The 24200-nt window shown below is 42.1% G+C and overlaps 1 protein-coding gene across 1 annotated transcript; it reads right to left on the bottom strand.

Moving 5' to 3' along the window:
* Positions 1–366: 366 nt before the first annotated feature.
* On the bottom strand, positions 367–23899 carry LOC131105892 (serine/threonine-protein kinase 4-like). Its single transcript, XM_058054380.2, has 11 exons — positions 23490–23899; positions 18787–18867; positions 18553–18681; positions 17312–17426; positions 17005–17169; positions 16776–16943; positions 16494–16631; positions 15428–15559; positions 15139–15349; positions 8329–8480; positions 367–2620 (listed from the first exon to the last, which is right to left on the bottom strand). The coding sequence occupies exons 1-11, from the start codon at positions 23531–23533 to the stop codon at positions 2462–2464; spliced, it is 1494 nt and encodes a 497-aa protein (XP_057910363.2). The 5' UTR covers positions 23534–23899; the 3' UTR covers positions 367–2461.
* Between the last annotated feature and the right edge of the window lie 301 nt (positions 23900–24200).

Below are 24200 nucleotides of genomic sequence, written 5' to 3'. Positions count from 1 at the left end.
GGCTACGGGGACGTGGTGCCCGTGACGGTGCCGGGCAAGCTGGCAGCCAGCGGCTGCATTCTGGGCGGCACCCTGGTCGTGGCGCTGCCCATCACTATCATCTTCAACAAGTTCTCACACTTCTATCGGCGCCAGAAGGCGCTGGAAGCTTCTGTACGCAACGGCAACAGCAGCCACCGCCGCAGGAAGACACCTAGCTGCGGGGACGAAGAGGGCCAGGAAGGGGCGGAGTCGGATGATGTTGACGTACAATACGAGGACGACGGCGGTGGTGTGATCAACTACAGCTACGTGGAGGCAGAGTCACGTCAGCTGTGACGAGACGCTAATTTGATGAGACCTCAGCGTGACAACGACCGAAGAAGAAGCATAAAAATAACAAGATTTGTGTTTATTCTTTCCACAAATAAAAGACATCAAACATCAGCAGCAGTTTTAAGGCAGCAACATTTCAACCAAACTCAGCAAAGCACAAGTTTTCGAAAGGACTTCCCTTTGTCGCATCAAAGCAGTCAAAATGGCGGACAAGAACGCGCCTTGCTCACGTTTACCAGTTCCAAACACAAGGTTGCCATATTGCTTGTGCACGGTGGCGTCCATATTTGTGGCGCTCATGTTAATCCAGTGTTTCTGACTTGACAGCGTCTCAAATGCAATCCTTCCATCTGTACACTTCGATAAGTATACAGCGTACAGTGTGTACTTAGTTCCTGAGTGTGCACATTTTTTGACAGTTTACCGTCATTGTGGACTTAGCAAGAATGCCATTATTCAAAATGGCGGCTCTTTAGTACAGTGTTTTTCAACCTTTTTGAGCCACGGCACGTTTTTTACATTGGAAAAATCTTGTGGCACACCACTAACCAAAAATGTCACCACGACCTCACACGTGCATCAATAAGTCTATGGGAGGAACAAGGTAGGTGTTGCCACACGGACCAATATTACATTGCTCTGCCAGTCTTTACACCACAGACACTCCAATCTCTTGTCTACATGTGCCGTGAAAATCAACCAGAATAGTCAATAGGGCATGCCCAGTAAAACGTAAACATCAACATCACGTGATACCGGCTTCCCCAAGTTTTTCTTTCACTTGTTGGAATAACTCCGTATTACCAGTTTTTCGTCTGTCCAGTCTTGAAATTTAGTTTGAATCAAAAACAAACTTTGCTTAGTCCAGTGCCGATTGCTGGCCTCCATTTTTAAAAGTGAAGAACGTCTGGATCTGCGTGTTATGTCATATCTGAGCATGCGCTGAAAGAACGCACCCGGGATAAATTTAAACAGGAAAAGATCAAATTCAATCTTGCTAATATTTTATAATTAAACTCAGGACATGTTTTATATAGATATATATTTTCTTTTTTAATGAAACTGCACTTGTGAATAAAGTATAGAAGGGTTTAGATTCTGTTCCACAGATGGCGGTAATGCATACGAAAGCTGCTTGCCAACCGCCAATAAACAACAGAAGAAGAAAAACACCACGAAGAAGAACGCACCCTGACAACTTTCCGTTTGAGCGGGTACAAGATACCTCAATCGGATTGGTTAAAGGAATATTCCATCCCTGTTCAATTCTTTCCGTTTGAGCAAATAAACCAAATGCAATTGGAATATTTGGGTCCATGTATACTATTGATATAATGGCTATTGACATAATATTTGCAAATGATGATTAATAAATGTTAACTATAAAAAGTGATATTGGATAATTCCTCACGGCACACCTGACGGTTTCTCAAGGTACACTAGTGTGCCGCGGCACAGTGGTTGAAAATCACTGCTTTAGTAAGTGTCCACACGAGACTCAAAATGGTGAGGGTGCAGTGAAGGACACTTGGCATCATCAATAGTAGCCATCTTGGCTACGTAGCCTACGGAGAGGGTAGGCATAATGGCCACAAAGCATAATGGCCGCTTCATTTGAGGGGGGGTTTGGGGGAACACGCAAGCCAGAAGAAGTCAAAAATTAATTTTTCGTGATTGTATAATTGAAGGGAAATATGCAAGGACATGAATGTTTTTGGGACGGCGCTACGCTGGCAAACACAGGAACTAAGTACAGTGTACTTATGAAAGTGATGATGCTTTCAAGTGATCCGTTTTATTTCCCTTTTATAAGACTTTATCCTCTTATTAAGTTACAGGTTATCTGTTGTGTGAAAGCAGTAGTATGCCAACATGCTGCACATTTCATAACTTATAACTAATATACACATATGCCCTGAGGAATGACCACCTGATGGTCCAAAGCTTTGAGGAAAGCTCACACAAGATGGTGGTCGTCATCAAAACTATGAGTAAGAACAGCTGGTGCTACATTCTGGTGCATGAGGTGAGGGGGAGTGGGGGACAACATGGCGGCGCCTACGTACCGTGATCCCGTTCCGTGTCCCGGGTCGCACTGACAAGTTCAGAAGTCTTCACCCGTCCAGACAGATGACGACGACGCCTCTCAGAAGTTCTGCTGCCGCCTCTTCTTGGCCTCGATGGCGTCCAGGATGGGTTTCCTCTTGGCTTGGTACCGCTGGTGGATCTCCTCGATCTCTTGCTCCATCTGCGGGTCCAATGAAGCCAGGCGCTGACGGAGCTCCTCCACCGACCACGAGCTGACCTACGGTGGTGACACACGACAGACAGCTTGAAGTCAACCGTGGCCCCTCCCGGTGGAAACGACAAGCAGATACAATGGAACCTGGATTTTTCTTGAGCACCCACAAACACGCAATGTCTTTGAATGCGTCATCCGTGCACGACCCAGTGCTTGAAAGAACGAAGAACGGAGAAAGATAAAGTTGTTTATGGTTCTGTGTCATATACACACTAAATATAATGTAATGACTCGCTGATCAGAATCTGTCTATGGCAGGGGTCTCAAACACGCGGCCCACGGGCCAAATGTGGCCCGCAGGACACTAGTTTGAGGCCCCTGCCTTGATATGAAAGTTTAATGTTAGTGCGGCCCGCGCAAGTTTGATATGGATGCTGTATGGTATCATGTACCCAGAAAAAATTATTACGTTTGATTAATGTTCATGTTAAAGGTTAAATAACTGTTAATAGTTATCCTCCCTATCCGTGTGGAAGTGGTAAGTTTTTGGCTATTTAAGTTTAAAGGAAATAACTTGAAGGCTACCGTTTAGGTTGCTAGCTCTCTAGTTTGCGAGTTAGCATGTGTCTCAAGACCCTGCAGTTGCGCAATATGTTGTAAATAAAAAGAGTATAAATGACTATAGTCGTGTTTTGTCATGTCTACAGGGCTCTAATAATGCTTTGTTCATTTTAATCTGAAAAAAATAATTTGTCTACCCACCAACTATATGTGGTTATTATTATTATTATATTTATTTATTACTGATTGATTGATTTTCTTTATTCTTGATTTGTTTATTCATTTTTCATCTTATTTTGTGTAGAAAAATAAAAAATAAGATATTTGAGAACAGTGGAATGTTTTATCAGAGCTTTTCTTGTAAAGCAAAGTTTATTCATTTTTCTGTTTTTAATAAATGTGTTGTTTTTTTTTTTTGAAAACCTGATGCAGCCCAGTCTCACCCAGACCCGAGCTCCAGTGGCCCCCAGGTAAATTGAGTTTGAGACCCCTGGTCTATAGTGTCCCAACTATCCATTCTATCCAGAGACACACTGATCCATCCATTTTCATGTTCAAGGTGATGGGTGAGTTGTCACCGGACAATTGAGTGTTTTTGGACTGGAACCCACACAAGAGCACATGCAAGTTCCACACATAGAGGTCCAACCCCATACATGGCAAACCACGTCACCACCGTGCTGATGACTATGTTAGCGTATCGGACACCTTGATTTCCATTCCCATTCTTTCCGAGCGAGGTGCGCTGTGGGTGTAACGGGACACTTTAGCTAAAAATACGCTTGCGGAGGTTTCATCTTTTTACTTGTAGTGAGACGATGCCTTCAGCGTGTCCCAGAGGAACACCACCCCCCCCTCCCCCTGACCCTTTTTCCCAGCACGCACTCTGTCTGCAGCTATTTATGAGCCACAATCAATCCGGATAAAGTAACACCGCACTCGTGCAGCCGAGACTTGGTGATTTGATTTGACACTTCTTCTAGTGCAGGGGTGTCCAAACTTTTTCCATCGTCAAAAATGAAAAGATGCACTTTGATATTTGAAGTTATATATTTGAAGAAAAAAAAACAGTCATCCCTGTCCTTTGCAAAAAATTTAATATTAATAAATGGAATAGTTTTGTATTTATGGCATAGAAAACCTGTTTACGATTTATTAATATGTTTTTTTTAACATTATTAGAGCTATGGAGACATGAAATAACACCCCTATAGTCACCTCACCGCTCCTATTACACAATATACGAGATATAATCAGACAAAATAAGGCACATTATATATGAAAAAAGAAAACAAACTCGCATTATAGCAGGTTCTTGTCTTTTTTTTTCCTGGACTGCGTACTTCCTGTGATGGCTATTGTTCGGTCCAATTCGACTGATCCTATTGGCCCAACATTTGTCATATGATTGTATGTATGCTTATGATGTGTATGTATTTCAAATCCCTGTTAAATACCATAACATGTGTTATACATTATGATGGCTTGTTGAATGACTATATGACATAACCATAAGTCGTGTTGTCCAAAGTAAACAATTGAAGAAAAGAGAAGTAACGCTTATTGTCAATTTTACAGCATTTACAAAAAGTGCGCATTCATTATACGAACTAAAGTAGGCAGATGCCTAAATTTGGGCACCCTTGTTTTATTGATTTGAATACCTTTGACACTAATTATTAAATAAAAGCCTCAAAACAACTGCCAAATGACCTGAGAGCAAAGATTGTTCAACATCATGGTTTAGGGGAAGGATACAAAAGTTATTTATCTGTATTTGTATCAACTTCGGCGGCAAGGCGGTAAAGTGGTTAGCGCGCAGACCTCACAGCTAGGAGGACCAGGGTTCGATTCCACCCTCGGTGTGCATGTTTGCATGTTCAGGGTTTTCTCTGGGTTTCCTCCCACATTCCAAAAACATGCTAGGTTAATTAGCGACTCCAAATTGTCCATAGGTATGAATGTGAGTGTGAATGGTTGTTTGTCTATATGTGCCCTGTGATTGGTCCAGTCGAGGGTGTACCCCGCCTCTCACCCGTAGACAGCTGGGATAGACTCCAGCACCCCCCGCGACCCTTGTGAGGAAAAGCGGTAGAAAATGAATGAATGAGTTCTCCTCCTAATTTGTGTGGAAGTGGTAACTTTTTGGCTTCTTATTTTGTCTTTCCCCACCCTCGGCCATCTCTGTGTGGAGTTTGCATGTTCTCCCCGTGCATGCGTGGGTTTTCTCCGGGTACTCCGGTTTTCTCCCACATGAGTGTGAATGGTTGTCTGTATGTGCCCTGTGATTGGCTGGCAGCACCCCCTTCAACTTCCTTCTTTAATAATCTTGGTAAATTTCTTCTTGTAATAATAATAATAATAATAATAATAATTTATTGCCATAATAGTTTGACTTTATGCAAGTGTTTTGTTTCTCATAATTTCAAATTATGTACTACTCATAATTAGCAGCTATTACTAATACTACTATTACTAATAGTACTTTACTTTTGTGTAAAATGTAGACCTTTTCGTAATATATATTTATATATAAAAAAATCTATTTCTGCAGTTTTTTTCAAATTTTCCAACCACTGTATTTTAACTTTCTTCTCGTCAGTTTAGTTCTGATAATATTGATGACTTTATTCCAATCAAATGTTGACCTTATTCTCATATAACTTTGCCCCAATGTTATTTTCTCATATTGGAGCTTTTTTAAAAAAAATTAAAAAATCCTACAATGACATTATTTTTCCTCAAAATATGATGTTGTGCTAGTGAAATTTTTTTGTCATTATTATTATTATTTTGTATTACAACTTTTTTCTTGTAATATTTTGACTTTCATGTTGTGAAATTAATGCAATTTCCAATTTCTGCCGGTTGGAAATGGCCCCCTGACTGTAATTTGGACATCCTTGTTCTATAGTGGATGGCGTGTTAAGGCATGCAACAAGGATGAGAGGTTGGACTTGAGTCTTTAAATGCCCCTGAATCTTCATTCTTCACGCTTTTTAGACAATTGGGTGCTTCCAACTTTATGGGAACACTCTTTTCTTTCCCCAGCGCACAGAGCAACATGCATAAAGACATGCTTGGAGGAGTTTGTTGCGGGAAATCAGTGACTTTTGACCTTTGTTGATAGTCTTCCCAGAAGAACAAAAGCTGTTCTCGACAGCATTTTCTTCACCTTACGCTTCCTGTAGCTGCCCCAATACCTTTTGTCCATGCAGTTTGGTTGGCCGTAGGAAAGTAAACAAAGTCTGCAGCAGCACTCACACGTAAATAAAAAGATGAAACATTTAGCATGGCCGCGCTTCAGTGCTCTCCTCAAATGTACACACACACACACCATCATCATCATCGTGATGAGAATAAGTGAGTGAATGGAAGGAAATCTTTCCTGAATGAAGATAATAAATGTTGCTGTTTTTTGTACTGAGAGGCATCCATTTAACAAGATAAGAAGCAGTCATCATTAAGAATGATGCAAGCCATTTTAGAACTTGCTTGTTCTTTGGCACACTGTAAAAGGTTTGTGCACCCTTCCATTAGGTTGTGTGTTTGTTTACAGTCATCATCATCGCAACTAGTATGCACGCGCTCAAACGGTCACAGTTGGGTGCCTCGCACAAATGATGCAGCCGAAATAGACGGAAGCTTTGGATGTTCCACATCTGCTGCTCATCAATAATGTAGCTTAGTTCTTCCTCCAGCGTGTTGTCACGGAGGCGCCCAAGAGCCCAGGCCGGGAGGTACGTAGAGAAGCTAGGCGTATTTGACTGACGCATGACATCACAAATGTCTTCCTTTTATCTACTCATGTTTTGAATTTAATTGTAAACTGTCCATGAGACTCCTACACTCATCTGAGACCATCTGTTCCATCCACGATTCCCACCCGTTGGTGCTGCGGCACATTAGTATGACCTGACAGTCATCAGGTGTGCATTGAGAAATTATCCAAATTTGTAATTGGTCTGAATTTGATTATTTATTTACTTCAAATAAAGTATTAATATTTATCTATGAACAGTTTATAAGCAGAAGCAGGTGTCCAAAGTGCAGCCTGGGGTCTACAGTGGTTAGCGCACATGCCTCACAGCTAGGAGACCTGAGTTCAATTCCACCCTCGGCCATCTCTGTGTGGAGTTTGCATGTTCTCCCTGTGCATGCGTGGGTTTTCTCCGGGTACTCCGGTTTCCTCCCACATTCCAAAAACATGCTAGGTTAATTGGCGACTCCAAATTGTCCATAGGTATTAATGTGAGTGTGAATGGTTGTTTGTCTATATGTGCTCTGTGATTGGCTGGCCACCAGTCCAGGGTGTACCCCGCCTCTCGCCCGAAGACAGCTGGGATAGTCTCCAGGACCCCCCCGGACCCTCGTGAGGATAAGCAATAGAAAATGAATGAATGAATGAGTTCTCCTCCTATTTTGTGTGGAAGTGGTAACTTTTTGGCTTCTTATTTTGTCTTTCCCTACCCTCGGCCATTTCTGTGTGGAGTTTGTATGTTCTCCGCGTGCATGTGTGGGTTTTCTCCGGGTACTCCGGTTTCCTCCCACATTCCAAAAACATGCTAGGTTAATTGGCGACTCCAAATTGTCCATAGGTATGAATGTGAGTGTGAATGGTTGTTTGTCCTTTTGTGCCCTGTGATTGGCTGGCGACCACTCCAGGGTGTACCCCGCCTCTCGCCCGAAGACAGCTGGGATAGGCTCCAGCACCCCCGCAACCCTCATGAGGATAAGCGGTAGAAAATTAATGAATTATTATAGTTATAATATAAGCTATAACATAAGCTAAGATGCACCTTTTATTAATACAAAACATCCAAGTGGCCCTTCCATCCTTTCATTTTTCACTATGAAGCCCTCGCTGGAAAAGGTTTGGACTTGGATTGGTTGGAAAACTGTGTGAGACCACCCAACAAGCTAGATTAAATGGTGTGCATACAAGTAAAGTAAGTTATAGTTCAGATCAAAGAAAGAAGAAAAAAAGATGATATATGTGGTTTCGAGGTAAAGCTCGCTAGTTGCTGTCGGCTGACATGTTGAGGCTTTGACAGAGAGCGGGACCAGACTCTCCAGCAGTGGTGTCCTGCCAGGAGGAACCACCTTAGATGTTGAAAAGGTTACATTTTAAATATTTAATGGCAGCAGCAACTCATGGTCCTGATTGAAAGGTCTCTGGGAAAGAAAGCAGCTTTCAACGTTCAACTCACCACTTCCAGATCTCCTTCAGTGGGCATTTTGCGGTAGTCTGCAGGGTGATCTCCTCCTCTTCCTTCTCCATTCTGACTGTGAGCCTCCTTCTCCTTCTGCTCAAAGTATTCCAAGAAGGACGGCTTGGTGGGCTGCATGCTCTCACCCCTTCCTGCAAAGCATAAATGTTTGTGTCAAACGCTGTGGCTGCTATAAGTACGACGTGTTCTACTTACTTATATATTTACATTAAGGCTTACGATAAATCTGATTAAATCTGACATGTCCCAAAACATTGAGACATTACCTTACCTTACACTACATTACCTTAAAACTGAATGAAGCAATGAAATCAGGCATGGCAGGTTCGACATGATAGAGGGGGAAAAAATTCTCCTTCCATTCCATGTGGAAGTGGTAAGTTTTTGGCTTCTTTTTAAAAAAAAAAAATTTATTTGGGCAAATATATCAAACATTAGGCGGCACGTCGGTCGAGTGGTTAGCACGCAGACCTCACAGCTAGGAGACCAGGGTTCAATTCCACCCTCGGCCATCTTTGTGTGGAGTTTGCATGTTCTCCTGGAAAACCCCCGCATGCACAGGTTTTCTCCGGGTACTCCGGTTTCCTCCCACATTCCAAAAACATGCTAGGTTAATTAGCGACTCCAAATTGTCCATAGGTATGAATGTGAGTGTGAATGGTTGTTTGTGTATATATGCCCTGTGATTGGCTGGCCACCAGTCCAGGGTGTACCCTGTCTCTCGCCCGAAGACAGCTGGGATAGGCTCCAGCATGCCCGCAACCCTCGTGAGGATAAGCAACAGAAAATGAATGAATGAATGAGTTCTCCTCCTATTTTGTGTGGAAGTGGTCACCGTGCACGTGTGGGTTTTCTCCGGGTACTTGGGTTTTCCTCCCACATTCCAAAAACATGCTAGGTTAATTAGCGACTCCAAATTGTCCATAGGTATGAATGTGAGTGTGAATGGTTGTTTGTCTATACTATGTGCCCTGTGATTGGCTGGCCACCAGTCCAGGGTGTACCCCGCCTCTCGCCCGAAGACAGCTGGGATAGGCTCCAGCACCCCCGCGAGGATAAGCGGTAGAAAATGAATGAATGAATGAAAACATTTCTGAAACTTTTCCAACCACATACACATATTTATGCTAGTTTTGTCAGCAACAGCAACATAGACACAGCGACAACACATGATGTCCGCTCTCCTTGGGATGGCTGTGTCTTCCAGCACAAGACGTGTGCTCCAGTCCTCAGGTAAAAAATGGGGACCGCAAATGAGCATCTTGTTGTATCTTTGTAGCAAAATAGAGAGCTAGGCATCCACTCTTCCGTCTGTGAATGACGCTGAGACTAGCGGTTAGCGAGGTGTGCAGCGCCAGGTAAAAATAGTTTTCATGTTGGATGCTACAATAATATCGCTGTAGCTTGCTTAACGTATAAGTCAGTTATGTAAAGGAAACACTGTTGGCGTTCTTTTGAGTTTTTTCTGACTGCAAAATAGGTATTTCCCATGACACCTGTTGTTAGCTAGCTCATATTAACTCGTTTTCTCACACTAGAATGCACAAAAAACGGAAATAAATATGTGTTCCATGTTTCAAATAAGGATTGTGAATGATGGGCAAAAAAGTGCAGTTCCCATTTAAGTTTAGAATTAATAAATTTGAGGCTAACTGGTTAGCTCGCTAACTCGCTACCCATTATCCGTCTCAAGTTCATGCAGTGCAGTAATAATAGGAGTATAAAGATAGAGGGGTGTTATTTTATGCATTCATTCATTCATTTTCTATCGCTTTTTCCTCACGAGGGTCGCGGGGGGTGCTCGAGCCTATCCCAGCTGTCTTTGGGCGAGAGGCGGGGTACACGCTGGACTGGTCGCCAGCCATTCACAGGGCACATATAGACAAACAACCATTCACACTCACATTCATACAATTTGGAGTCGCCAATTAACCTAGCATGTTTTTGGAATGTGGGAGGAAACCGGAGTACCCGGAGAAAACCCACGCATGCACGGGGAGAACATGCAAACTCCACACAGAGATGGCCGAGGGTGGAATTGAACCCTGGTCTCATAGCTGTGAGGTCTGCACGCTAACCACTCTGCCGTGCTGCCTAGTGTGTAAACAATAAAAAGAAAATGATTTCAATAAATAACAAACATTGGAAAATGTGTTCCCAAGTTGAGACCATTTGAGAACCCCTTGGTTAGAGTACATTTTGGTTAGAGTGAGACCTTCTGGAATGGCTTCATGATGCTAACCAAGCTTTCACCGTATTACCATTTCTATTTAATTATTGTATTTAATGTTTTAGTACTCTATTTTAGGTGTTAACTTAAGGCATATGCGACCAGTTCGGGGTGTGCCAGTCAGCTGGGATAGGCTCCAGCATTCTCCCGTGACCCAAATAGGACTAAGCTGCATAGGAAATGAATGAATAAGGCATAATTCCGACCACCTGTTCATGTTATCTATCAGCATGTTCATCTTCCAGCGTGTCATACTTGGCTTGGATGTGAAATAAAGAAAGGCGGAGCTAGAACAGGTGGAAAGCGAAGGAGTCGGCGTTGCTTTCAGTAAAAATGCGAGCGATAAAAGTACGTTTGACAGACAAAAAGCAGACATGGAGTCAGTTTGTCCTCAATGATTCCTCCTTCGTTTTCTCAATTTGCCAATTAACCTAGCATGTTTTTGGAATGTGGGATGAAACTGGAGTACCCGGAGAAAACCCACGTATGCATGGGGAGAACATGCAAACTCCACACAGATGGCCGAGGGTGTTATTTCATGTCTACAAAAAAAACTACAAATATATTAAATTTATTAACATTGAGTCCTATATTGTGGAAATTCATTTAATGGCAGTTGCAGAACCAATGAACCACTATAAACAAGGACGACTGTACTCACTAGATGTAACTACAAAGTATTCTCTGGCTGAGCATGTGCAAATGAGGTCTGTTAAGAAGCAGACCAAGAATGGAGTTGCTGTTATGATGAGTGTGTGTGTGTTTAAAGTACGTCTACTTCGTGACAAAAGTGACCACATGGTGGACAAAGTAGAATCCGTGGGCAAACGCTTTGCTTTCCAACATGCAGATGCGCCCGATGGAATGTGTAGCATTACATTTGTGGGAGAATCATTTGGAAATAAAAAGCCTCTTCATTATTCACAAGCATTAGGGATGATCGATATCTGATCTAGTAGCTCATTTGGATCCCGGGGACCACTGTTGTCATTAGCTCACTCACTCACACACACACACACACACACACACACACACACACACACACACACACACACACACACACACACACACACACACACACACACACACACACAGAGTAGGGGAAAGAGTAGTAATGTAATTTTAACGACAAAATGTGCTTGAGTTCGATACTAACCGAATAGTCTGACGTCAGACTCTGAGTGTCTCTAATGTATTTTTACATTTGTTATGTCGCAGCATTTTGCGTGGTGCTGTCTATCGGATAACTCTTGTCTTTATTTTTTCCTTCCTTTTTGCTTTGTCATCACGGAGTACAGCCCACTGCTGAGGCCAACGTAAATAATATCAGAATCAGGTTTCAAAATGTAACAAATTGAGGGAGATCTGAACACTAATTGCATTGTATGCAAATTAGGCTATCAAACGCTGTTTTTTTTTTTTACGTTTAATGTTGCATCAAATCCGTCCAAACCCCTTCAATAGTGAGTTTGTGTCTTTCACACATCGTGAAAATTTAACCTTTCTCATTTTTTAGTGACATTAACAAGTTATTTGAGTCGTTTCTTTACAATTTTTAAAAAGACAATGTATCTTCCCAATAAAACGGGGTACTGTCCAAGCATTAAAGAGCTTACTGCGCCCTCTTGTGGTTAGAAAGCTAACTGGATCTACAGCTAGGAACCTACAGCTAGGAAGCTAGGTACCCCCTACTCCTGCTCACTTAAAAATGATAAACCTTATTAACTGAATTAACTTGAAATATTGGAGATAATACATGGGTTCATTTATTTTATAGTAATTCTGCGTGAAAAATGTGTATTTTGCATGGTGACATTTGTATAAAGTTTGACATGAGCGCTAATAAATAGATCAATTATCATCCTACATATTTTTTATTCCACCCTGATGTTGGCATTCTTCCCTTTCAATCCATTTAATTTGAATGGACGGCTCCGCTGCCTTCCTGTAGCACTGTAAGGCGTTCAGGCGCATTTTGTAATTTTGAGAATTGGGCGCTATCTGTTTTTCATTTTTATTCACGTACCCCCTATGGGTACTGTATGCCATAATCATCAAACAGTATATACAGTGCATCCGGAAAGTATTCACAGCGCTTCACTTTTTCTACATCTTGTCATGCTACAGCCTCATTCCAAACTGTATTAAATTAATCTCTTACCTCAAAATTCTACACAAAATACTCCATTATGACAATGTGAAAAAAGTTTTTTTTTACATGTTTTGAATTGATTAAAAATAGAAAACAAAAAAAATCACATTTACATAAGTATTCACAGCCTTTGCTTAATACTTTGTTGATCCACCTTTGGCAGCAATTACAGCCTCAAGTCTTTTTGAATATGATCCCACAAGTTTAGCACACCTATCTTCAGGCAGTTTTGCCCATTCTTCTTTGCAATAAGTCTCAAGCTCCATCAGGCTGGATGGGAGACGTCTGTGCACAGCCATTTTCAGATCTCTCCAGAGATGTTCGATCGGATTCAAGTCTGGACTCTGGCTAGGCCACTCCAGGACATTCACAGAGTGGTTCTGAAGCCAATCTTTTGAGCTCTTGGCTGTGTGCTAATGTCTACTGTCTATATGGTCAAGGTACATGACCAGTCTACTGAGGTCAAGAGCGCTCTGGAGCAGGTTTTCATCCAGGATATCTCTATATATTGCTGCATTCATTTTTCCTTCTATCCTGACTAGTCTGCCAGTTCCTGTTGCTGAAAAACATCCCCACAGCATGATGCTGCCACCACCATGCTTCACTGTAGGGATGGTATTGGCCTGGTGATGAGCAGTGCCTGGTTTCCTCCAAACATGGCGCCTGGCATTCACACCAAAGAGTTCAATCTTTGTCTCATCAGACCAGAGAATTTTGTTTCTCATGGTCTGAGAGTCATTCAGGTGCTTTTTGGCAAATTCCAGATGGGCTGCCATGTTCCTTTTACTAAGGAGTGGCTTTCGTCTGGCCACTCTACCATACAGGCCTGATTGGTGGATTGCTGCAGAGATGGTTGTCCTTCTGGAAGGCTCTCCTCTCTCCACAGAGGAACGCTGGAGCTCTGACAGAGTGACCATCGGGGCCTTGGTCACCTCCCTGACTAAGGCCCTTCTTCCCCGATCGCTCAGTTTAGAAGGCCGGCCAGCTCTAGGAAGAGTCCTGGTGGTTCCAAACGTCTTGCATTTCTGAATAATGGAGGCCACTGTGCTCATTGGGACCTTCAAAGCAGCAGAAATGTTTCTGTATCCTTCCCCAGATTTGTGCCTCAAGACAATCCTGTCTCGCAGGTCTACAGACAGTTCTTTTGACTTCATGCTTGGTGTTTGTGCTCTGACATGCACAGTCAACTGTGGGACCTTATATAGACAGTTATTATATTTCCAAATCATGTCCAATCAACTGAATTTACTGCAGATGGACTCCAATTAACCTGTAGAAAGATCTCAAGGATGATCAGTGGAAAAAAGATGCACCTGAGCTCAATTTTGAGCTTCATGGCAAAGGCTGTGAATACTTATGTAAATGTGATTTCTTAGTTTTCTATTTTTAATAAATTCGAAAAAAGTAAAAAAAAAACTTTTTCACATTGTCATAATGGAGTATTTTGTGTAGAATTTTGAGGTAAGAAATTAAATTAATACAATTTGGAATGAGGCTGTAACATGACAAAATGTGGGAAAAGTGAAGCGCTGTGAATACTTTCCGGATGCACTGTAGTATGTATAGTAGTATATAGTGTATACACAAGTAAAATTACAGATTTTTTTCACTTGATTATTATCGTTAGATTACTGCTATTTTTTTCAATTTTTGCTGCTGATATTTTTGTTTTCCACATTTGTAAACTTTCTGATAATATAGCTGTTTTCCCAACCAAACTTTACATAAATTACAATTTTTACAATTTAGTGGTTAGCAGGTAGGCCACACAGCTAGGAGACCCGAGTTCGATTCCACACTCAGCCATCTCTGTGTGGAGTTTGCATGTTCTCCCCGTGCATGCGTGGGTTTTCTCCGGGTACTCCGGTTTCCTCCCACATTCCAAAAACATGCTAGGTTAATTAGCGACTCCAAATTGTCCATAGGTATGAATGTGAATGGTGGTTTGTCTTTTTGTGCCCTGTGATTGGCTGGCCACCAGTCCAGGGTGTACCCCGCCTCTCGCTCGAAGTCAACTTCATTCTCAGTTTTATTTTCATAATATTGTGATTTAAAATTGTCTTTAAATGTCTCTTTTTCTACTATTCCTCATAATATTAAAATGTTTTATTTCTGATGTTCCGATGTACTTTTTTCATTTATTATTTTGACTGTATTTTGGTAAAATTACAGCAAATTTTTCAGTTTTGTTGTTGTTTTCTGGTTAAATTGTATTTTAAAATATGATGGGCTAATTAAAATGAAACAGCCACGTGCCGGAAATGGGCCCCTGGCCGCACTTTGGAAAACCCTGCCATAGTCATTTTTACAGTACATTTCGCAATCTGTCCTCCAAAAATCGGTGTGTAAAGTCAAACTAAGTCTGATCCAGATTTCCAAACAATTCTCCCATGTAAACCATTCTTACTTTTCATGGTGCCGTCCTCTTCTTCCTCCTCGTCATCGGAGTTGATGACCATGGTGCCGAGCTGTGACTGCATGGTTCCAGAGTCGTCGTGTTCGATCATGGTGCCCGATGTCCCGCCAGGCGAACACGTCAGCGAGCCGGCCGCGCGGATGGTTCCCGAGTTGCCCGACCCCGCCCTCACCATGGTCCCCTGGTCGACTTCATCCTCTTCCTGAAACACAGAGTTCTTATTGTCATCCTGCCATATCAACAACTACATTGTGTGTGTGCCGTATAGTAAGGACATTACCGAATTGTCGTCATCGTCGGCATCCTGTTCTCTGTGCTCGGCCTCCTCCTGTCGCTTCAGTTTAATCTCCATGGCATCGGCGATGAGTGGTCTGAGGATGGTGCTGGGCTTGGCCGACTTGATAAAGCGATGCTGAGAGCACGGAAAACAAAATAATTCTGTCATTTCCATAATTTGAAGTCCAGTAAAGTTAACGGTTTCTTTCTTATCGACTCTTTCTCAACAAAAAAAAAAACATTATATTGCAACACAAGAAAACGAGTTGATGAGCTAGCTAACAATGCACATCATTGGGACACACCTACTTTGTCTATGAAGCCCTCTAAAAAAACCTCTTACAATGTTGAATGGTTTCATATCCATGCTGTGATCATGCATTAACGAGTACACTGATGATAATATGTCGTAGTTGCAGTATCTTGCCATTTCTTTGTTTCGGCTTTTTCCTGATCTTTTGATCCGCATACTGATTTTAGCTTGATTTTGACTTTATATTCCCGTATTTTAATGACTTAAAACACAACCGAACAATTCCACCCTTGGCCATCTCTGTGTGGAGTTTGCATGTTCTCCCCGTGCATGCGTGGGTTTTCTCCGGGTACTCCGGTTTCCTCCCACATTTAAAAAAAAAACATGCTAGGTTAATTGGCGACTCCAAATTGTCCATAGGTATGGGCATAGGCAGGGTGCACCCGCCTCTCGCCCGAAGACAGCTGGGATAGGCTCCAGGACCCCCCATGACCCTTGTGAGGATAAGCAATAGAAAATGAATGAATGAATGAATGAATGAGTTCTCCTATTTTGTGTGGAAGTGGTAACTTTTTGGCTTCTTATTTTGTCTTTCCCCACCCTCGGCCATCTCTGTGTGGAGTTTGCATGTTCTCCCCGTGCATGTGTGGGTTTTCTCCGGGTACTCCGGTTTTCTCCCACACTCCTAAAACATGCTAGGTTAATTAGCAACTCCAAATTGTTCATAGGTATGAATGTGAGTGTGACAACAAAAACACCTTTATTCCACTATGACGACATTTGGGCATCAAATTCTGTGTAGTTAGCGTGCGGCTACCTGCAGCAGCTGGGTGGCGGTGGCCCTGCTCTCCGGGTTCTTCACCAAACACTGAGTAACAAAATCCTGGAATTGCGGTGACCACAGATCATGGTTCCGGAATGTTGGGGGAGGGTTTGTCGGGATCATGAAGATAGCCTGGAAGAGGATATTCCATGGTGTGAGTACTGTGATTCCGTGATGTTGTCTCAATCAATGCTGTTATGTGGTGCTGGGTATTGTTATGATATGTGGTGATGCATAAAGACATTATTCACATGGTGGCAGGGGGCATGGCCTCACCCTCATGGGGTGGATATCGGCGTACGGCGGCTTCCCCTCAGCCATCTCGATGGCTGTTATTCCCAGAGACCAGATGTCCGCCACGCAATTGTAGCCGATCTCCTGGATAACCTCCGGAGCCATCCAGAAAGGCGTGCCGATCACAGTGTTTCTCTTGGCCATGGTGTCCTGAAAAGAAGAGTGAGTGATGCTCATGCTGATGGACACGCCGTGGCGGATGCGGACTCACTGTCAGCTGACCGGCGACGCCAAAGTCGGCCAGCTTGGCCTGACCCTCCGTGTTGAGCAGGATGTTTCCCGCCTTTATATCTCTGTGGATTTTTCTCATGAAGTGAAGGTATTCCAGACCTTTCAGAGTCGACTGCAGGATGGTGGCGATCTCCTCCTCTGTGAGCTGCACACGTGTAAAGAAGAAGAAATGATAAGAAGGAACATTTCACAATTCTTTTAGGTCCGTGTTGTGCAAGTTTTAACTACTTCAAAGTGCTTCCTCCGCGATGCAATCTAAGGAGTCATTGAGTGTTGGCGAGGATTACCGGCTTGCTGCGTATTCGGATGATATCGGACACGGATCCGGCCCCGCAGTATTCCATGACGATCCACAGGTCGCTGTTTTTGAAGTAACTGCCATAGTAGCGCACCACATGTGGGCTGCACACACAAACAGATGAAGAACATCCAGTTGTTGTCTTATATCACTAAAAAAAAGAGGCGGGGTACACCCTGGACTGGTCGCCAGCCAATCACAGGGCACATATAGACAAACAACCATTCACACTCACATTCATACCTATGGACAATTTGGAGTCGCCAATTAACCTAGCATGTTTTTGGAATGTGGGAGGAAACCGGAGTACCCGGAGAAAACCCAAACATGCACGCGGAGAACATACAAACTCCACACAGAAATGGCCAAGGGTAGGGAAAGACAAAATAAGAAGCCAAAAAGTTACCACTTCCACACAAAATAGGCGCAGAACTCATTCATTCATTCATTTTCTATTGCTTATCCTCACAAGGGTCCAGGGGGGGTCCTGGAGACTATCCCAGCTGTCTTCGGGCGAGAGGCGGGCTACACCCTGGACTGGTCGCCAGCCAATCACAGGGCACATATAGACAAACAACCATTCACACTCACATTCATACCTATGGACAATTTGGAGTTGCCAATTAATCTAGCATGTTTTTAGAATGTGGGAGGCCGAGGGTGGAATTGAACCCTGGTCTCCTAGCTGTGAGGTCTGCGTGCTAAACACTCGCCCGCTGTGCAGGCGTAATACCTCACTTATCAAGGTTCATTGGTTCTGCAAAGTAGGATGCTTTCTTTACAATTTGAATATTTTCTTAGTAAGACCACAGAAAAGCTGTTTACAGCCTACTAAATAGGGTCTTTAACATCATTAAAATATAAATAAATATAAATAAATAAATATAAATAAATATAAATAAATATAAATAAATATAAATAAATATAAATACAAATAAATATACATAAATATACATAAATATAAAATATAAACATAAAATAAGGCCCTTATAGTCACCCTTTCACTTCAGTTACCAAATGACAGTAGACATAAACAATAAGCCATATGAGAAATCAATAAGACATAATATAAACTCATACACACACAGCCTATTGTTATTTACTATTTATGTGCTCAAAAACCAAACCATACAGAAATTAAGGTTTGACTGTAATTTTCCCCAAACTGCTGCTGCGTGATTACTAACTATTAACTGCTAGCTACAATCACTACTTGCAAATGTCATCCACCTGTTGCACTGCTGCATGATGGAGATCTCCTTGATGATCTCCTGCAGGTCAGACTCCACAGGGACTTGTTTGATGGCCACAATCTCGCCTGTCTGCTTGTAATGTGCCTTGAACACACAGCCGTATGACCTGCAGGGCGCAGCAAACAGGAAGTTGAGAAAAAAGGAAGTGAAGTGGATTGACAGAGAGAAAACAGAGAGAGGCAGCGAAAAGAGAGAAACATGGCTGACTCACCCTTCGCCCAGCTTCTCCAGGATGTCAAACACTTCCTCCGGCTGCTTGGTGAGGCTGTCCTCACTCAGTTTCTTCAGCTGTCTGCAACACACACACAGACACACACACATAAGAATATGCCACAGACAACAATAGTAATAATGCTTAAACAAATCTTATGATCGTACAAGTTACAGATTTGAGAGGGATTTTCTGGAATAGTACGTCTCGTTTGATGATGTTGTGCAATATTTCATGTTTGATGATGTTGTGCAATATTTCACGTTACTTAAAACAAAGTTCTTTTGACGGTTTAGCATTATGATTAGCATCATTATGATGGCTGCATGGTGGACTCGTGGTTAGCATGTTGGCAGGGATGGAGGGTTAGAGAGTATCTCTGTGTAGAGTTTGCATGTTGTGTTAATTGTCCATAGGCGTGAATGTGAGTATTGTTGTTTCATATCCAGTCACGAAAAAAAATGATTAGACCGCCATTGTTTCTACAGTTTAATGCCTGGTACAACTAAAAGGTACCTTTGTTTGGACAAATGCTTCAGTCGTACTTCGGTATGAGGTGCATTATTAAAAAAAAAAAGACCTTAAACTGTATTATGAAAACAGGAAGTGAATAAATGTAACAGTTACTGATTGTAAAAGTACCAGATTGAGGGGTAGGATTTAATAAGCTTTGCTTCTTCCTACTCCTTTTGGACATGTGGTACTGTGAACTGATTATGGGATGCACTCAATTGTAATCTGATGCATGTTCAAATGAAATAAAACCATTACCATTACCAAATGTAACAGTGACAACAAAAATCTCTTACAAGAGTAAAATATTTTGGCAGTACAATGCTATAGTTGTTCATGTACAAACTTGTTCATACTTGAAGTTGCTAGATACAGTGCATCCGGAAAGTATTCACAGCGCTTCACTTTTTCCACATTTTGTCATGTTACAGCCTCATTCCATATTGTATTAATTTAATCTCTTACCTCAAAATTCTACACAAAATACTCCATTATGACAATGTGAAAAAGTTTTTTTTTGACTTTTTTTGAATTTATTAAAAATAGAAAACTAAGAAATCACATTTACATAAGTATTCACAGCCTTTGCCATGAAGCTCAAAATTGAGCTCAGGTGCATCTTTTTTCCACTGATCATCCTTGAGATCTTTCTACAGCTTAATTGGAGTCCATCTGCAGTAAATTCAGTTGATTGGACATGATTTGGAAATATAATAACTGTCTATATAAGGTCCCACAGTTGACTGTGCATGTCAGAGCACAAACACCAAGCATGAAGTCAAAAGAACTGTCTGTAGACCTGCGAGACAGGATTGTCTTGAGGCACAAATCTGGGGAAGGATACAGAAACATTTCTGCTGCTTTGAAGGTCCCAATGAGCACAGTGGCCTCCATTATTCGTAAATGGAAGACGTTTGGAACCACCAGGACTCTTCCTAGAGCTGGCCGGCCTTCTAAACTGAGCAATCGGGGAAGAAGGGCCTTAGTCAGGGAGGTGACCAAGGCCCCGATGGTCACTCTGTCAGAGCTCCAGCGTTCCTCTGTGGAGAGAGGAGAGCCTTCCAGAAGGACAACCATCTCTGCAGCAATCCACCAATCAGGCCTGTATGGTAGAGTGGCCAGACGAAAGCCACTCCTTAGTAAAAGGAACATGGCAGCCCGTCTGGAATTTGCCAAAAAGCACCTGAATGACTCTCAGACCATGAGAAACAAAATTCTCTGGTCTGATGAGACAAAGATTGAACTCTTTGGTGTGAATGCCAGGCGCCATGTTTGGAGGAAACCAGGCACTGCTCATCACCAGGCCAATACCATCCCTACAGTGAAGCATGGTGGTGGCAGCATCATGCTGTGGGGATGTTTTTCAGCAGCAGGAACTGGCAGACTAGTCAGGATAGAAGGAAAAATGAATGCAGCAATATATAGAGATATCCTGGATCCTGGATATCCTGCTCCAGAGCGCTCTTGACCTCAGGCTGGGGCGAAGGTTCATTTTTCAGCAGGACAACGACCCGAAGCACACAGCCAAGATCTCAAAAGATTGGCTTCAGAACCACTCCGTGAATGTCCTGGAGTGGCCCAGCCAGAGTCCAGACTTGAATCCGATCCAACATCTCTGGAGAGATCTGAAAATGGCTGTGCACAGACGTCTCCCATCCAACCTGACGGAGCTTGAAACTTATTGCAAAGAAGAATGGGCAAAACTGCCTAAAGATAGGTGTGCTAAACTTGTGGGATCATATTCAAAAAGACTTGAGGCTGTAATTGCTGCCAAAGGTGGATCAACAAAGTATTAAGCAAAGGCTGTGAATACTTATGTAAATGTGATTTTTTTGTTTTCTATTTTTAATTCAAAACATGTCAAAAAAAACTTTTTTCACATTGTCATAATGGAGTATTTTGTGTAGAATTTTGAGGTAAGAGATTAATTTAATACAGTTTTGAATGAGGCCGTAACATTCCGGATGCACTGTATCAGCTCTTCAATTAACTCTTATGGGGTATTTTTGTTGTCATTATGTTTGTCCAAACAAATGTACCTTTAGTTGTACCAGGCATTCAAATGTATCAATAAACTGAAGAAACGGTGGTCTAATCATTTTTTCCATGATTGTACAGTCGTCCCCCGCTATACAAGTTATATGTAGTATTCTAGTCACGAGGCATCAGCAATGTTGTGAGACATGACGTTAGATTACGTAGCTTTCACACTGCATGGAAACAAGCTGCTGAGGTAGTAGGGCCGAGTGGAAAAAAAGGTTCTCCTCTCATTCAGTATGGAAGTGGTAAGTTTTGGCTTCTTTGTCCTTCTCCCCACTCAGTTTGAAAAACTTTCTGAAGTTTAGAATAAGTAAACTGAAGAGTCTAACTAGTTGGCTCGCTAGTTTGTGACAGCTGTCTGTATTGAAACAGGTTTCCAATGCCCTAACAAAAATATTCAGTTTTTTAATTTAATATTTTAACACCTGCACAAACATACTTCAGTTCCAAATGGGAAAACTGTAAAAAAAATGTATTGGTGTTATTTGTAAATCAATTCTTATTTTGATGTAAGCAACTTATTTTTGTGTTTATGTTGGTATAGTTGTTTAGATATTTCCGCTGTCACAAAAGCAAAAAAAAATTGTGTCAAAGTGAAAGTTATGGTTGAAATGTTTTTCTCCTTTTTTTAGTCGGAAACTGATATTTTCCTAAAACTTGTCTATATTCTACTGCTGATTTTGAGTTTAATCTCTCTTTTGGTAGGTTCCATGTTTATACAGTCATTCTGTGTGTCTTGATAGAATTAATTAGTTAATAGAATGAGTTAATATCCAATATACAGCGGTCGAGTCTGGAAACAACTAATCACGATAAACGAGGAACGACTGTACAGTATATGCCCTGCAATTGGCTGGCAACAGTCCTGGTGTACCAAACCTCTCACCAAAACCCAGCTGGAATAGGCTCCAGCTTACCCCTGGTGACCGGTTTTATAGAAAACGCATGATGGATGGTTCAGGAAATATCAGTGCAGACTGCATTCTGACCTCAAACTGTCATAAGGATTTTGTCAGGAGACAAAAATAGATGCTTTATAAAGAAGAAAAAGCTAAAAATATCCCACATGAAATTTGTGACAACCACTGCTCGTCACAGTTTTTGTGTGTTTGTGTGTGCGAGATCCCAAATAGAACAGTAAAACATCGTGCTGGTCTCTTAAACTGCAATCTGTATTGAAAACCACTCTGAACAGAATACCCGCTTCAAAGCCAACACATCAACAAAGGAAGAAGAAAAGTCAAAGAACAAAGTAAGAAGCCCAAAAAGTACCACTTCCACATGGAATAGCCTTAGAGGAGAGCTTTTTTTCCCCAATTATGTCACGTCGGACTCTTCATCAGTGTAACATTATTGACACCTAGTGAACAATCTATATTAAACGACAAGGTACATATTCTACAATGTTATAATGTTAATAATGTGTTTATTTTGTGTTTTTTCCCCAACAAATTTAGGTAAAAAAAATGCTTTGCTGGCCATTTTATTGTCATTATTTTTGCACCATTTTCTGCATGTAAAACTATAATTATTGTCATGAAAATAACATTTTTTAACTGATTTGTTGGATTTATATTATTTTCTATGGCCAAATTGGCCTTTTATTTTTGGTCTGATTTTCTGGAACGGATTAATGACGTTAACCAAGGCACCTCTGTATTGTATTATTATTGTGAAAATGGCACGTGCTTTGGCTTTGCAGTTTGAATTGTGTTGCCGTGACGTCACAGCCAAGATGGCAGCGGTTCAAAATCTCGGTGGAGGGGGCGTTTGAAAATCACAACTTCATTCCATTCGTATTATACTTGAATAATTACACGGCGGATGACAGCAGTATTATGACAATAACGTTTTATTGAGTGATACTTGTATTTATTTTTTTTCAAAATTTTGGGGCGTCTGCAAGTGACATTTTTTTAGAGTAACAAACGACATGAACCTGTTAATGAAAAATTCTCGACAAAGCCAAATAAATGCTGGTAAATGTAATAGAAAATGATTTAAGATTTAATTCTAATTTCCGTCAAACTCAATTGAGAGACGGTCAATTCCAAACTCTGACAGGGGTATATCGAATGTCCATTACTACCTGCTAACTTCTTCCCAAAGAAAGACAGAGGCGGAACATGACGGCATGGAGACGGTGTTACCTGCGAGGATGGTTCCGCATCTGCACTTTGTCGTTGTTTTCCATGCTCGTAGTCAGCTCAGTCTCCAGACAAACTCGACGCGTTCGTCCCGATGCCAACCGCGAGGCAGCCTCCTGCAAAGTGGCTAACAGCTGGTCAGTTCGGGGTCTAGCAGCTAACCCGCTGGGAAGCTAGCTGTTAGCGTGCTACGGGGCTAGCAGCTAGTTATACATCAGCGTCGCCCGCTCGTCGTGAAAAGGCTCCAGTGTGCTCCTCATATCTTAAGACGAGGTGCTCCAAGGGTGCACGTCCGTCTCGGACACGGTCCTCCCCTCAGCGTGTCCATGCTCCTCCAGTGTGGGGACAACCTCGGACTTGTTGAACAGCGCTGAGACACTTCGGAGGAACCAGGAAGAGACCGATGCAGGAAGGAGGGCCAAACAAAGCCTGTAGAGTCGCATGTGAACGACAGAGGGCGCCAGAAACCAGGCTAGCATATGATATATTTCAGTACAGTACGTGTATCTCCTATCCAATCTTATATTCGGCTTAGCCTCACTGGGGTCGCGGGGGTATGCTGGAGCCCATCCCAGCTGACTTTGTGTGAGAGGCAGGGTACACGCTGGACTGGTTGCCAGTCAATCATAGTACCTATAATGTAATAATACATCATTATGATGACCAAATACATGTTAAAACACAAGCAAACTGAACAGTTTATCCACTGTAAGG

This window comes from Doryrhamphus excisus, linkage group LG18 (genome assembly GCF_037039965.1).
Source record: "Doryrhamphus excisus strain RoL-2023G ecotype Guam linkage group LG18, RoL_Dexc_Guam_v1.1, whole genome shotgun sequence".
In the NCBI taxonomy this organism is placed as follows: Eukaryota; Metazoa; Chordata; class Actinopteri; order Syngnathiformes; family Syngnathidae; genus Doryrhamphus; species Doryrhamphus excisus.
The sequence above is the reverse complement of the archived record's forward strand: the minus strand, read 5'-3'. Positions and strand labels throughout refer to the sequence as shown.

Coding starts and splice junctions, on each gene's coding strand:
- LOC131105892 (XM_058054380.2), bottom strand. CDS start 23,533: ATGGAAAACAACGACAAAGTGCAGATGCGGAACCATCCTCGCAG. Junction 8,481..15,138: donor AGAGGACGGCACCATGAAAA/GTAAGAATGGTT, acceptor TATGCTTTGCAG/GAAGGGGTGAGAGCATGCAG. Junction 2,621..8,328: donor CTGAAGGAGATCTGGAAGTG/GTGAGTTGAACG, acceptor TCACCACCGTAG/GTCAGCTCGTGGTCGGTGGA.